Source organism: Amaranthus tricolor, chromosome 2 (genome assembly GCF_026212465.1).
Source record: "Amaranthus tricolor cultivar Red isolate AtriRed21 chromosome 2, ASM2621246v1, whole genome shotgun sequence".
Lineage (NCBI taxonomy): Eukaryota > Viridiplantae > Streptophyta > Magnoliopsida > Caryophyllales > Amaranthaceae > Amaranthus > Amaranthus tricolor.
The window spans coordinates 3171247-3188519 of record NC_080048.1 but is presented as its reverse complement, the minus strand read 5'-3'; the positions used below and the strand labels follow the sequence as shown (position 1 = coordinate 3188519).

At 31.0% G+C, this 17273-nt stretch overlaps 3 protein-coding genes and 1 non-coding gene across 4 annotated transcripts; 2 read left to right on the top strand and 2 right to left on the bottom strand.

Moving 5' to 3' along the window:
- Window positions 1-1166, bottom strand: LOC130806776 (protein SRC2 homolog). The gene has a single exon (XM_057671980.1). It carries the CDS (start codon window positions 1013-1015, stop codon window positions 173-175), a length of 843 nt encoding a protein of 280 aa, XP_057527963.1. The 5' UTR covers window positions 1016-1166; the 3' UTR covers window positions 1-172.
- A 2433-nt stretch (window positions 1167-3599) lies between these two features.
- On the top strand, window positions 3600-3728 carry LOC130807121 (U11 spliceosomal RNA). The gene has a single exon (XR_009040492.1). It is a non-coding gene; the product is annotated as a U11 spliceosomal RNA (small nuclear RNA).
- A 1934-nt stretch (window positions 3729-5662) lies between these two features.
- LOC130806654 (serine/threonine-protein phosphatase 7 long form homolog) lies at window positions 5663-6760 on the bottom strand. The gene is made up of 3 exons (XM_057671814.1): window positions 6572-6760; window positions 6067-6501; window positions 5663-5989 (listed from the first exon to the last, which is right to left on the bottom strand). Exons 1-3 carry the CDS (start codon window positions 6728-6730, stop codon window positions 5813-5815), a joined length of 771 nt encoding a protein of 256 aa, XP_057527797.1. The 5' UTR covers window positions 6731-6760; the 3' UTR covers window positions 5663-5812.
- A 4864-nt stretch (window positions 6761-11624) lies between these two features.
- On the top strand, window positions 11625-16859 carry LOC130806856 (UPF0496 protein At3g49070). The gene is made up of 3 exons (XM_057672078.1): window positions 11625-11802; window positions 12920-13001; window positions 15714-16859. The coding sequence occupies exons 2-3, from the start codon at window positions 12947-12949 to the stop codon at window positions 16769-16771; spliced, it is 1113 nt and encodes a 370-aa protein (XP_057528061.1). The 5' UTR covers window positions 11625-11802; window positions 12920-12946; the 3' UTR covers window positions 16772-16859.
- Window positions 16860-17273: the final 414 nt, after the last annotated feature.

The window sequence follows — 17273 nt, the reverse complement described above, 5'->3', positions numbered from 1 at the left end:
TTCAACAGAAAATCAATTTTCATTTCTCAAATAATTGAACACCTTACACCTATCAAGTTACAAAGATTCTCCAGAATTAATTATATTATTTTGATGAAAAATAATTCAAAATAATAAGATATATTAATATTAAGCAGCTTTAATTTATTCCAATTGATTAATTAGGTACAATCTACCATCCATCATCACCATCATCATACCCTCCATCAGCAAGATCATTCTCGACTCTCTCTGCAGCCTCATCAGCAATATGATCTTCTAATTGATCAAACCCTTCAGCCAACGCGAGTCCACCCAACGCCCCTGCAACCGCACCCACAGCCAATCCTGTCCCCATCGCTCCAAATTTACTCTTCTTCTTTTCCTCCATTACTGGACCCCCTTGCCCATATCCATACCCACCCGGTTGCCCATATCCGGCCTGTGCATAACTGGGCGGGGCATAACTGGGCTGGGCGTAAGTGGGTTGGCCATATGGGTATCCCCCAGGAGGCGGAGCCAAATAAGCCGGATACCCAGCCGGTGGAGCTGCATACGGCGCGGCGCCATAACCAGCATCTCTACTAACTCCATAAGGCGGCGCGTTATACGGCTCAGGCGCGTGATACCTCGGCTGTTTAACGGCTACCTCAACTTCAAGCTTACCGTGGGGCCTACCTGAAGGACGCTTCAGCTTGAGACTACGGCTTGCACGGCTTCCGATTCCTACATCGTCAACAACCTCGCGTAATGGAATTTTAGCCGAGCCGATTAACGGCTTGGTATCTTCAGCGGCGTACGCGTGAACAATATCAATATGGAGGGTTGCGTCCTCGATCGGACGGTCAAGAGGGATTACAAGTGTTTGATTCCATTGTGGACACGTGTCCCCTTCTTCGTCGACCCGGCTTGAAACTTTCCGATCTGGATCGACCCAGATAACGGCGTACGGCTTATTTGGACCGTGACGCCAGTTAACGTTTTTGAGATCTTTGGCTGATGTTAAAGTTACCTCTACCTCGTATTTTGCCGCCATTAAAGGGGTAAATTTGATATTTAATTTGTGAAAGATAATGGAACGGAATAGAGTGTTCTGGAATTTAACGACTGATAATGGAAGAATGGATGACGGATGAGGAAGAAAAAACTGTCTAGAGAATATTTATAACCTCGAATGTGTGAATGTGATAAGATATCCTTCTGAGTTTTGGGTGTGAATTGCGTGGGAATTACTATTTTTTGATTGTGGGCCTTGGTAATCTAGAACAATTTGGCCTTTCTCATTTTTTTAAATTTGAAAAAAATAAGACCTTTTATTAACTTTAGTTAAAAAATAAGATTTGTTCAAACTTTATTTTTAAAATAAGTGTCTTTGGCTTCAAAGCTAGGCTTGGTACATAATCGCTGTTACTAACAGCGAGTTTAAAGTTGCTGGAATTTTAAAGACAACAGGTAGTCGCTGTTACTAACAACGAAATGAGGTTTGACTGGTCAAAGGGGAAGTCGCTGTTAGTAGAGGTGTTCATTCGGTTGATCGGGTCGGTTTCGGACGGGTGTTATTCGGTTCGGTTGCATTTCGAATCGGTTATTTTTCGGCTGTGTGTTACAACGGGTCACACGCGGGTCGAGTCGGTTAGTCACGGTTCGGTTGGAGATCGGTTATTCAAGCTATCGGGTTAGCATCAGTTCGGTGTCGGTTGAAGTTCGTGTCGAGTGTCAATCGGTCTCGGGTTGTCATCGATTACTAATTGGTTCGGTTTTTTCGGGTACAGATCGGGTTCGAGCTTTATTTTTCGAGTAGTTATCGGTTACGGACAACTATCGATCGGGTCAATATCGAAATAAGTTAATAGTCGGGTTTTTAATTGATGTATGCTCATTTTATGGCAGATCAATTTATTTCAATTAGTTTATATATATATATATATATATATATATATATATATATATATATATATATATATATATACATATATATATATATATATACATATATATATATATATACATGTATATATATATATACATATATATATATATACATATATATATATATATATATATACATATATATACATATATATATATATATATATATATATATATACATATATATATATATATATATATATACATATATATATATATATACATATATATATATATACATATATATATATATACATATATATATATATATATATATATATATATATATATATATATATATATATATATATATATATATGAGACTTTTATTTAATAATGCATCATGTTGCTACTTTTGATAATTGGTTGAATATTAAAACTCAATAATCGAAACTCGATTTGTTTGAATGAATAAGAATAATCTAAACTATCTCGTAGGCTATTAGTTACGTACTTAGACTTATTAGCGTTATTGTCTTATTGAGTACTCTAAAGTATAAACTAATAGTCTCTCCAATTCAGAGTAATTATCTCGATTTCTTTTTAGGCTTGTAATTAACCTATTAGAAATTTAGAATATATTACTAGAGGAGAATATATTACACTAATAATCGATTGTATTTTTAAGTTTGATAATTGAAACTTATTATATATAATAAAGTGAATTAGATTAATAGTAATCATAACCATTTTATATGATATTATGTATTTATACTTACTAGTGACCATGAATACTTTAAAATAATAAATCTATTACACTAATAATTGATCGTATATTCGTATGTAATTTAAAGCTTAATAATGTTTGGAACTATATCTATTGGAGTGAATAAAACTAATACAAACTATCTTATAGAGTTATACTTATAGAGTTATAGTTATAGACTTATAGACTATCATTGACATTTGACTGTTAACTCAATGTTATTACTTATTACTATTAGTTATTAGTTATTATTGATCTTGAATACTCTAAACTCTAAAGTAATTTATAGGCTATTATTAATAATCGATCGTAGATTCGTAATTCAAAGTTCACTTATCATAATTCGATCTATTATAGATTATAGTAAATGAAACTAGTGTAGTACTCCACCTTTTTTGATTATTCGTAATGCATCATGTTGCTACTTTTGATAATTGATTAAATATTAAAACTCGATAATCGAAACTCGATTTGTTTGAATGAATAATAAGAATAATCTAAACTATCTCATAGGCTATTAGAATATACATTACTCTATTACACTAATAATCGATTGTATTTCTAAGTTTGATAATTGAAACTTATTATATATAATAAAGTGAATTAGATTAATCAAGTAATCATAACCATTTTATATGATATTATGTATTTATACTTGTTAGTGACCTTGAATACTTTAAAATAATAAATCTATTACGCTAATAATTCATTGTATTTAATTTAAAACTTAATAATGTTCGGAACTAGACCTATTGTTAGTGACTTAGAAGAAGAGGTAATTAGTAATGACTAGCTATAAACAAGACCAAACAAGAGGTAATTTATGCTTGTCCCACATCGACTTAGAAGAAGAGGTAATTAGTAATGACTAGCTATAAACAAGACCAAACAAGTGGTAATTTATGCTTGTCCCACATCGACTTAGAAGAAGAGGTAATTAGTAATGACTAGCTATAAGCAAGACCAAACAGCCTTGGGGCATATTTAAAAGGGTCAGTTGGCTAATTATGCCATGCTTACCCTTTGATTTGGTGAGTGCTATATGGAAATCAAGACATATGGCCGACATAATTTGTGCAAACTAGAAGGGTTGGCTCGCTTGGCCGACCCTCAATCTCAGTTAAACACTAGGTTGCACTAAAATGGCGGACACGGGAACACGTAAATGCTGGTAATATAATAAATATTTCAAATTAAAGATAATTTTACAATCTTTCATTTGATATTTGTAAATAAACACTTTAAAAATATATAACTCACATAACATTCAAATAAGTACCAAATAAACAACATGAGTATTTAAAAATAGTCATACAAAAACCAAATCAAAGAACCAAATAAATAGGTAAATATAAGTTTGATCATCACATATCATCCATATGACATCCATCATCATCCTCCGCTACAAAAGTAGTTTTCCAAATATCCTAAGTTAGACTAAATATTTCCAATACTTTAAAACATTTATTTTTTTTACTTATAATATCCACTTTTGTTATTTAATATCTTATACATCATTTAAGATGTTTAAATTAAAATATTCAAATTTTGTATTTGGACTTTTTATATCGTCTATCTCATATTTCATACAAAAATTACTAAATTATCTATCAGCACTTTCTAGTTCCTATTATAATGGGCATGTATAATATAAGTCCATTATCCTACAGATTATTGTGGAATGCTTTTATAATTTCAAATACTTATACATTTAATTAAATAACTAAAAGAAGTTTTTTTTTAAACCTTTTCCAGATATAGAAGGATACTAGATAATAAGATTTTACTCACTATACCTTCAAATCAATCTATACAACACTTCTAATTGGCCCATATAAATAACACACTAGTGGGATTGCGTTCTTTCACCTAGGCGATGTGGGACAATGAGAAAAACAGAATTCATCTTGAATTAGTTGGCCATACATAAAAGGAACGAGCATGCATCAGAACTCAATGACCCAATAAAGCTACATAGATGTATAAGTGATGTAAATTTTTGGGGTTAAAAACTTAATATTTATATATTTAAATTTGGTGGATGTATAAGTGATGAATGTAAATTTTTGGGGCTTAAAGCTTGAAGAATTGGTGGAATCTTATTGGTTTATAGTTGATTTGCTAAAATATTTATATATAAACTTGTTTACAATCTTTCAATATTAGAAATTAGTTTTCAAATATTCAAAAAATCATAATTAGAAAACTGAAATTGGATTCGGATGTATAACAGTTCGATTAAGAATCGGTTCGGGTTGGTATCAGTTCGGGTTAAAAACAGTTCGATTAATAATCGATTCGGATTTGTATCAGTTCGGGTTAAAAACAGTTCGATCTTAATCAGTTTTAGTCAGGTTGCATTCGCTTACGTGCATAATTCGGGTCGGATTTGAATCGGGTCGATCATTGTTCAGTTCGGGTAACATCGGTTAAGGTTTATATGTCGGTTATAAAATTCGGTTGCAGTTCGAGTTCGATTTTGGCCTTTTCGGTTATTAAACGGTTCGAGTGAAGTATCGGTTCGGATAATTGCGGTTCGGTAAACCTAAAAAACTTACATTTTTTCGAATCGGATAATTTTCGGTTCCGAGTCAGATTTTCGGGTCGGGTTTGTTTTGAACAGCTCTAGCTGTTAGTAACAACGATCAAATGGTTTGACTTTTCTTGACTTTTGTGTATGATTTAATCTAGCCGTTGTAATATGTTTTAACTTAACGAATGAACTATGTAATTTGATATGGATTCGTTGAACATGAATGAAATTGTGGTTGAATTTTTGAGAGCATTTTCCCTATTTGAATATGATTGTCTTTTTGATTTTGATTAAATTCATACTTAATTCTTGGCGGAATGATTCATCGCCGAAAACTCCGAGTAATTAACATCATTTCATTCATAATAAACATGTGATAATACGATAAATATATACACATCTACATATATATTACAAAATATACACAACAGTCTACATGTTACAAATATTCAATATATACAAAACTTTACTAATATTTAATATATAAAAAAAGTATATTAATGCTAATCCTCCTCTTGTACCCTCTCTAACTGTGACGGTCTATGACGCCTCCTACGATAGTAAGAGGCGGTCGCATAACGCTCGGGTAAAGGAGGTGATTGATACAGGGATGATCCAACATCCTGTGAGGACCCGACACCATAGTTGGGGCACGTTAAGTCTACCTACTCAGGATGAACGTCGACATGATGAGGAGATGACCCCTGAGCATCCATAGTGGTGTCAGGCACAACGGCTTCTGAAATGAAGTGCTGAAACTGTGTCCCTAGGAGTATGTCTTGGGCAATCTGTCGTACAGGCTCCTCCTGGCTGGAGTTGATGACAGCTGCAGTGCCCTGTGCCTGCATTCAATTTGGAGTTAATGAAATCTATAATATGTAAGTTCTATGGAGAATAATTAACATGGAAGAATACTTACAAGCTGTGTCAACGTCGGTGCTGCGGGAGCGTACTGGGCGGCTGCGATGATACCTCGTGGTGTCATCCATCGACAAGTGATGGAGAGGAACCACATGTAATCCGCCAAAGTAGGTGCGCCTACAGCATCGATCGGCGCACCTTGGGCCAGCAGCTCTAGCTTGTGATCCCAACGAGTGATATGGCGCCAGTTGATCTCCAACCAATTCTTGGGTTCCCGACCCTTGCGTGAGTTGTGATGGAGCTCCGCCTTTGTATCACAACGTGGCGAGATGCCCTGTACCATCCCAAATTGGCGCAGTACGCGCTCAGGGACATGCACTTCGACTATGTCGAAGCATATCAAAGGTACAGATGCTCTCCACGCCCCTGACAATATCCCTGAGTGCTGAGGCAATGCAGCGTATGCCTCAGTGGGGTAAGGGTCCCATCGAAACTACACGTGAAAATATAATTAATAAATTACGCAATATGATAGTTACAAGACTAGTAAGTGAAGCCTTTACCTGGTTAGCTCGAAGTAGATCCAATTGATCGCGATAGAAGCCCACGCCAGATCCTGTGTGAGTCCTTGTATGTCTATCAAAAGACCACCGCGATCCATACGGCACATCTGGTGGTGGAAGAATTGATGGCACAAATCCACCACGTCTCACAGTCCTCATCAGTTGCCCAATGAGAATATGCTCCCACGCCCAAAGCTATGAATTACAGATATAAGTATACGAAATATAAGAACAAATTAAGAAACAAATCAATAACATGTAAAGTTAGTATTACCTGGAGATTAATTAGGGGCCCAGCGATCTCCTTCATGTTCTTCCGTGAAGCGCCACATAGTCTCCTGTACAGATAACCTAGGGCAGCGGAACCCCAGTTGTAGCCGAAAATGACTTCCTGTACAAAAAATGAAGCCATTTCTACAACGATACGTATAAAATCAACATCACCTTCAAGTTCATAAGAAAGCAAGTACATTGTTCAATAACCCTCACAACAAGAGTTCACAACATTCATAACAACATTTAAAAACAAGGCACATTGATTATTGACTGCGTAAATATATATATATATATATATATATATATATATATATATATATATATATATATATATATATATATATATATATATATATATATATATATATAGATATATATATATATATATATAGATATATATATATAGATATATATATATAGATATATATATATATAGATATATATATATATATATATATATATATATATATATATATATATATATACATATATATATATATATACATATATATATATACATATATATATATATATACATATATATATATACATATATATATATATATATATATATATATATACATATATATATATATATATATATATATATATATATACATATATATATATATATATATATATATACATATATATATATATATATATATATATATATATATATATATATATATATATCTATATCTATATCTATATATATATATACATATTATATATATATATATATATATATATATATATATATATATATATAGATATACATATATATATATATATATATATATATATATATATATATATATATATATATATATATATATATATACATATATATATATACATATGTATATATATATATATATATATATATATATATATATATATATATATATATATGTATATATATATATATATACATATATATATACATATATATATATATATATATATATACATATATATATATATATATATATATATATATATATATATATATATATATATATATATATATATATATATATATATATATATATAATTTACAAAATTAGAGTTTGCATTCAAACATTCTGTATATTAAATTCAAACATTTTCTACATTAAATTCTTGAACAAACAACCTCATTATGAAGATTATGGCAAATAACAATTACATTTGACATATTCATAGATTTTAAGTATAAATGACCACTACAAATGACACACTTTTTAAAAACAAAAACAACTAAAAAATTTATAATAAAAAGGTACCTTAATAACTTGTAGATCACCAAGAAGTAGTAATTTGCAAGTTTATGAACCTGCATTTATGTGAAAGTTGATGAAGAAATATAAACACTATATTTTCGAAAAAAGAAAAAAAAAACAAAAAAATTATTACCTGAAGTGAATGTGATCAGATGACTGAACTAATTACTAGTACGAACTTGAAATTTGATGAGATTAATTGATGGGTTGAAGTTGATTTTAACGGTGGAAAGAAGAAGGAGAGTTTCGTGTCTTTAGGGCACCGATTTGAATTGTGGGTAAAATGAGGAAGGAGGAAGAAGACTGTTGTATTTAGGGCCGCAATAACTCGCTGTTACCAACAGCGACTTCCCCTTTGACCAGTCAAACCTTTTTTCACTGTTAGTAACAACGACTACCTGTTCACTTAAAAATTTCAGCAACTTTAAACTCGCTGTCACTAACAGCGATTATGTACCAAGCCTAACTTTGGGGCCAAAGACGCTTATTTCGGGAATAAAAGTTTGAACAAATCTTATTTTTTGACTAAAGTTAATAAAAGGTCTTATTTTTTTCAAATTACCCTTATTTTCGAGGGCATACGAGGTAATTAAGTTATATATAAAACATCAACTAGTCTTTTGAGAGATCGTCTCTATCAGAAACGTATTTCAAGTCCAACTCATTAAAGATTAATCCCTACTAACCGTATTCTTAATGCCTACTAACATTATCTTTAATGCTTACTTACCGCATCCTTAACGCCTACTTTCAATATCTTAAATGTTTACTTACATCATTTTAAAGCCAACTTACAATATTTCCAAAAATATATAATGAGCCGGCCCAATCAGAGATGATCTCTCAAAAAGACCGTCTCTCACAAAAATTTGTGTAAAAAAATTACAAGAGATGGTTTTATAGAGAGATTATCTTTATTTAGCTGACTTTTATATATTTAATATATTAAAGTGAGTATTTATAATTTTAAAATAAATAATTATAAAATAGGCTAATTATGTAGGTTGGTTTCGACGAGCTGTAAAAACAGATCTTGCTAAAGAATGCCTATTAGGATTCGTTAATAAGGATATAAATTTATTTTAAAAAGTAAGTTAGAATATATACTAAACTTTAAATCATAGAAGCATTAATTATATTACCTAATTAGTATAAAACCTCGTTCGATGCACGTATTTGTTAGCATGGAAATACATAAATGAATTTGATGAACATGCAAGATATATCTTATTGTTAGCAAAAAATAAAAATAATTAATTATCATAATATATAATAATCGATTTTAGGAGTAGTATATTTTACCAATATAACGACAATATAATTGTATTTATAATATATATTAATTATATATTTTTGATAAAATAACGAGATAATATAAAAACTGTTTTTTTATTAAATTAGTACTTTTATGGTCGAAGAAATTTTTTTGAAGCTAGAGTAATTCATGTTATTTCCCAAACATAGAGAAATATGAAAGTTTATGATAACGATTTTATCAAAAATTAATATTAGATAGTGTTTTGTTTATTTTAATTTCAAAACAAAATTTTGAAATAGTATCTACTCTCATTTTTATTATCTACTCCATCCTAATAAAAATGTCTTAGATAATTCAATATTATAGTGCACACAAATACTATTCCATCTTTATGAATCAACATCAAAGAGAAAAATATTTTTTTTAAGGAAAGTGTGAATATTTGATAATAAATAAAAATAGAAAAAAAATTATATAGATGAAATATAAAGAAAGATAAAAACATACTCCATAAAAGAGATTAAAAAACAAATGGTAAAACTATTTAAAAAAAATAATGCAAAATGAATAAGACGAAATGACGTCATAAATGAGGGACATGGAACGAGCAAGTCATAATGTGATGCCTAACGTACACCACAATCTGGTATGATACATGCTATCTTGAGCAGGTGTTGTTTCCTTTGGTAGCAATTCTGAGAAGGTTCTTCAATAATAAATAGAATCATTACAAAACAAATTAAAAGGCAAAAAAAAAAAAAAAAAAAAAAGAAAAGAAAAAAAGTTATGGGTCTGCTAGAGTCCACCAGAAGGCATGCGAACATTGACTAACAAACTACTATGCATTGAATTAAATTAGAGAACTTCCTTGTAATTGGTGGAGTACTAGTGGACTACTATTCTATTCTACAGTAGGTATGGACATGGATCGGATGGGTATGAATATGATTTTTGGGCACGCCTTTTTATGGCATGACTTGCCAATCGTTGTAATGCATCGCAATCTCACAAGTTATAGTCGTGAAATTGACATGACGCAACACGTGGCTCATTATACGACTTGCATACTCGTTATTTTATAACAAATTTGGGAGGAAATTTTGATCATGACCTAATTACAAATTTAATGTGTTTTGTTGTATGTAAAAATAGTTTGGGGGTTTAAGATAGATTGGTCGCTTCTATTCTTTGAATTGCTCTCAATCTTCATGGATAAGAAAACAAGAAGGGGAGGAAGAGCATCAAGAGCGCGCGCTCCGTAGAGCGCGTGATCCCCTCTGCTCTTGTTGCTTCTCATTGATTCTCCCATTGATTTGCATGAGTAATATGCTAATTTTCTGATTTGATTGTCGTTAATGGTGATGATTCATGAGTAAATAGAACTTGTAAGACAATAAGTTTGAGCCATAGTCTATAGGAAATTCAACACGTTTTGGTTTTTTGTTGAACATGTAAGACAACATGTTTAAGAATTGAGGGAAAGGACGAGCTATGTGAGAATTTAACTTAGAATATTTTTTAGAATAAATTAATACATATTTTGTAATTGAAACAAGACCTAATTCTCGTAATATAATAGTAATCTTAATTCTTAACAATTTGTGGTAATTAAGAGACACAACACAACTAACAGTACTTAATACTCCCTTGTACTAATACTTCTATAATAAAACATGTTACCAAGTAAGAGTCAAGATTAGAGATAAGATCATTACATGTCATTGTAAATTTGTGATCATGATTGCTCTATGATTACCTTGTACAACAAGTATCTAGCTAAATCATCATCATAGATTATTATTATTATTAGGCATATATACAATTTGAGATAACCTAAGATTTTAATCGTAGAGGTCACATAATCATTTAACATGTAATTAAATTGGTTATTTTGTATTTTCTACTTTTATATTGTATTACTAAATTTAACTATTAAAAATTTGGTGGAATTTTTCATTTGTTTAGTTATTTTTTTCTAAAAGAGTTTAATTTTTTTTTTTATTTTGATGGGACGATGATATCTCCAACATTTAATTTATAGATCCATAATCATTTAACTAGTAGCCGATTCATACAACACAATAATTGAGATATTGTGAGATTAATAATATGAATATAAAAATCTACTAGAATCTTGGTCGTTCTTTATTGCTTCTAAGTCTCAAGTTTTGTAGTAGACGTGTATTTATAGTTAAAATTGCTTATACAATAAGTTCACATAATCACATATTTGAGGTCCATAGCTAATTGCTTATTTTCCCTAACTTCCCTTCCAAGTAATGCATGCCTTGGGACTACAAAAACTTTATATAAAGAAGCTTCCTCCCATTTATCCCACTTTTCTTCATGCTTCTTTTTTTCTCTTGCACCTTACCATTTCATTTTATATCATCCCAAGTACTTAATTCATCTTTCCTCTTGCTATTTCAAAGGTTAGTCCTTCTATACTTTGTATAGGAATGCTATACCCGTGTACTCCTTGTGTTCTCTAATGTTATTCTCATTTAGAATATTTAACTTAAGAGGATATAAATAAGGTTTTGATAGATATATAAAAGATAAAATATATCTATATGAGATTTGTTAGATTCTTCTTATTGTATACTATTTTATTATAAGTTAATTTTTAAGATGTGTATTCAAAATTGATTTTGAAAATTATGTAAACAGCTCGTTTGGTTGTCGGTATTAAATGTTGTGTATGATAATGGAAAGTTGGTATAACTTTGATAGGAAAGTCTTTTAACATGTTTAATGATCATGCTTGGTATACGTCAATCATCTTATTTCTTCACAAAATTAATTCCAATGCATTACCATTAAAAAAAGTGGTATTAGGTTATAATGAAAGCTTGTGATCAAAATAAATTTTTTGATGAAAATTTTATTACCATGGGAAGAACAAGATACATTTCTTAAAAATTTACATTACATATAATTCTCATTGGTATTACCACCATTTAGTACCAACAACCATACAAACTCGAAAAGCAATTAAGAATAACAAAAGAGAACAAAGAGAGTGGATATGATTGTATTAGAATGTTGCTTCTAGTTTAGCATGTGACCGATATGTGCCCCTCTACATATGTGTCAATAAATTACATTTGAAGCATCATTTTAATACCAGTAGAGTATATAACATATTATAATCAGTTGAGATTGCATTGATTAGATGATTCTTTCATCTTTGACATAATATCACTAGCATCATGAAAAACATTTAATATCTTTAGTCTCAACAAAAAGTTTTACCTTAAGAATTAAGATATAGTATTATATATTCTATTAGATATTGTAGACGAATTATGATTTAAATTAATTATTTGTGCAATAATTAAGTATTCCTATGTATTTATATCTTTGAAATTTAGTCTAGATGGTAGTCGTGATTATAGATATCTAATTAATCTTGATTATTATGTGCTAAACACTCACATTTTGGTCAATTTTCAAGCAAATTTTTTTTCTTTCTAGAGAACATTAAAAGATTTTGTATATGATAATAAATGTTGTCTTTATCATTCCCATTCCCTTTCTTGATTGCAGGAATTAAATTATTGAAGTCTCAACAAAATGGTGAACATGAGGAAAATAGGCTCGCGAACAAAAAAGGTCTTCTCATGCTTTGGTAACGTCTCTTCTCCTTCTAGAAGCAATGTTACTCATTTTACTTGGATGAGATAATAATAATGTTTATAAAGTAGTGTTTTTTTAATAATTTCAAACACAATAAAATATTGTAATTTTAGTTAGTATATAATAATATAATATTAAGTCATAATATAATATTAAGTCATACTCTGTTTTTTTAGGTTGCTACTGATAATGGCATGTTATAAATAGGGACAACAAAAATATAGGTGACGGGGCCAGGTGCGGTATGCCCTCTCCTATACCCACCACCTACCCATAACCTATGACGGATAAAATTTTCATGCCCACGCATGTCCGCCCGAATATGTGATAGAGACCGGTTTCTAGGTCGTTGTCGATTAACTAAGTCCACTCTATGCAATAAATTATATACACCTTAATTAACTCTAATGACTAGCATTAGTGGTAAGTAAGGGATCGATCCACAGGGAAATGCTTATGTGACAAGTAGAATTTTATGACAAAGAAGTTTTTATTTTTTGGTTTGATGAGTTATAAAAATGATTTACAATTCAAATTTTAAACAATAAAGATAAAGACTAGAGTTTGGGAAATTAGCTTCTTGATTTACTAAAGAGATGGGTTGAAAATATGTTTAATCAAGTTTTATGATGAGAAAAGTCTTTCTATTTTAGCTCCACAACTTTTGGGCATAGGAACTATATAGTTATTAATATGGTTTAGGAGATTTGGCTTCTGGGCGTAGAACTCAACCATACTACTAACTTTCTGATATAAGCTTATGACTTCCAATTTATGTTGAACAAGAAGCAATCATACAAGATAGGCATGGTTCATCATTCTAAGGACTCACTAGGTCTCGGAGGAATCCTAATAAAGTTAGCTTCTGGGCTACTCATTACTAGCATGATATCATACTTCTAAAGTGTTCAATACATTCAATCAACATAAATTGTCCATGGATAGAGATCGAAATGGACTTTCGATTCCTTACCATGGAACTCACATATTCATTCATGTACATATTTATACTCAACCCATTTTCCCCATAAGCAAATCAATATGTAAACTACATCCCCAAACTGTAGAAAGTGGACTACTCACTCATGATCATGGAACAAAACACATTAACTATTACAACATACATGATTCAATAAACTAAAAGAAGTATGAGTTTAGAACAACTTACTACCCTCAACTATGGAGGGGTTGGGATTCACAATAATGAGAATAAGAGCTTCAATATTCAAATGATACAAATACTCCACATCAAGTTGCACACTTAAACCCACAAAATTCTGGAATATCTAAGTACTTTGATTGATTACCAAATGAAAATCACTAAACTACTAGTGTTTATGAACTAAATTACAACTTAAAGCTTGAAACAAGGAATGAAAAGGCTAAAGAAAGTGTTTGTATGAAGACTAGACAATTTTCTAAACTTAAGAACTACTTAGAACACATTAAAGGATGAATATGTAAAAGAAAAAGAGAGGATGAAGCTAAGTTCAACTTGTGAGCTGATGGGCGTGTCTTCCCTTGAGAACCTTGGAGTATTTATAGGCAATTTCAAGTGCTCATCTACTTGCCTTCATGATGATTGTAGAGATGGTCCAACAAGAAACCTCCTCCATCATTAGAACCAGATGCACAGAAGTAGGAGGTCTAAAGCACGCAAGGGGAAAGATTGGAGGAAGCATGAGGCAAGAAATCACGGGTCAAAAAGCAAACAGTGATCTGCAGATCTGAAAGAGTCGGGTCGACTGGTTTGTACCTTATGCGCACCGCGTCTTTGAAATGCCATTACTTGGTCGTTTCTTATCGGAATTGGGCATGTGACCAGTAGTTTCGAAGCTAACGGACCCAAGTTTAATCTCCAATAAAAATATCTATCAAATTCCAAGTGTGGTGAAGGGTATGATCATTATAAGTGGACCCTTTTGCATTGATGATCGAAAAATGTAGCTTTTCTTAGGTTGGGCTTCTTTTTATTAATTTGACTTCCCTTTTATCACCAATTTAGTTCCTAATGTCATTAAGCCTCTGAGAGCAAAAAAATAAATATAATTAGTGCTTGTGAAGGTTCAATAATGAAGGAAAACCTACAGAAATTGGCAAATTAACAAACACCGTAAAGTGTAAAATCCTCGACATAAGCATAAATGGACTAAATAAAAAGAATAAAGCATAAAGATGGCATAAATATGAGTCCAAAATAGGGGATAAAATGTACATAAAGCATGTATATCAATATGCGCACATTAAAACTCGTTCTAACCCACTATGGCCAGCTGGGTATACCCACTTTAAATTTGTTTCACATTCACTCCATTTTGGCATTTTCCTAGTATGTGCTCCATATAATCACAATTCCTTACAGCTTTAATTATACATCTAATTTTATATAAACGTTACAACATAATAAGGTAAAATCAATATCCTAAATTTTTTTGTCAATAGGTCTAAATAAAAATAAACAAAATTGATATAAAGTAGTATATTTTAGATATGTGGCATGTGGGTATAAGGTGGATCGAGTGGGTATGGGCGGGATGGGTGAATTTAGGGTGGATAAGATCTCATATCCACCATACCTACTACATAATATCCATTGATTACCCACCGAAGTTATATTCATACTCGTATGATTTTATCCGTCTGCCAGGAATGTCATTATATATAGGTATTGATCAACAAATGTGTGTATATTGATTCAATGCAGTTTCAAGACCAAATGATGTTCAAGTCACAACAATGGTGGATGTTAGAGAAGAATATGCAAATGCTTTTAGAACCGAGTCATATAATGAGTTTTGGGCTCGAGTCATGACACTAACACGAAAAAATTCAGCCTCATGGGAATCTACTTCAACGTCTCGACTACTTTCATATAGGCTCTTTGTCGAGCATCTTTTAGATCCTGACCAACCTACCATCACCAAATTATTATCTTCTATCGAAAAACAATCAGAAAATACATCTCTTCTTTCTAGCTATTTTGAACAAACTGCTAACGCATCTATTTTATGTGGTCAATTGTTAAAAAACACCGACCATTTACGTATTAAATATAAATCCCTTAGGAAAATCTTAGAACTACTAGAAGACCCTAAACCTTGTTCTTCATCGTCTAATAATTATTCACCGAAAATTTTGAATCGTTTAATCGAAATCACTAAATCTATTAACCCATTTGTACAATCTTCTTCCTCGTTAGCATGTTTTCAAGCCGTTAAAGCTAGTTGTTCTGAGTTGCTTAAACGGCTTGAGTCACGTCGTGATAAGGTTCAAGCCAAGCTTAATATAGTTAAGAGCTTTAAAATTGGCTCAGCCGTTTTTCTTGTGGCTTTAACAACTACAATTACTATAGTTGTTGTAACACATTTTGTAGCAATGACTATTGCTATTCCAAGCTTTATTTTTGCTTATGGTGGTTTGGCTTCGACGAAACGGCTAGCAATGGTGTCGGCTCAGCTTGATGCAGCAGCCAAAGGAACTTATATACTAAAAAGGGATTTGGATACAATAAGTCGACTTGTGGCTCGGCTTGATGATGAACTCGAGCATATTCGAGCCATGGTCGAGTTTTGGATGGATCGAGCTGATGATCACTTGCAAGCTCAAGCCGGTGAAGAAGTGGCGCGCCAACTTAAAAAGAATGAATCAAATTTTATTGATCAACTAGATGAATTAGAAGAGCACCTATATTTATGTTTTATGACAATTAATAGGGCTAGAAATTTAGTTGTAAAAGAAATATTAGACTTGCATCCAACATAAGAATCATTAATCTTATTATTTTTATTTTTATTTATTCTTTGTAATTATTTGTAAATTTATTCTTGCATTAGGATAAAAGGTATAATTCTTGTTGGGTTTATTTGTATATATTCAAATTAAATATTTTTAAATTTATTATTTATTTTTCTCCTTATTTTATTTTAACTAATATTATTTTTAATGCTTTAAATTAAAGTGCGAATAATACATGTATATAATTAACGGTCAAGCAAAAACAATACATTTATCATCATAATGGTAAGGTTGCATACATAAATATATAATCGGTGAACTATCTATTAGAATCCTAAACAAGCACATCAACATATATATATATATATAGCTCCACAATAGACGCATTTACTGACCTAAAACTGCAATCCAGTTAGCATTTTTTTGTAGGTCAAATTCACCAAAATCCGACCGGTTGGCAACAAGGCTAACACATTTTAATTTTAAAATAAATAAATAAAATTAGGTGCTATATAATTTAAAAAGCATC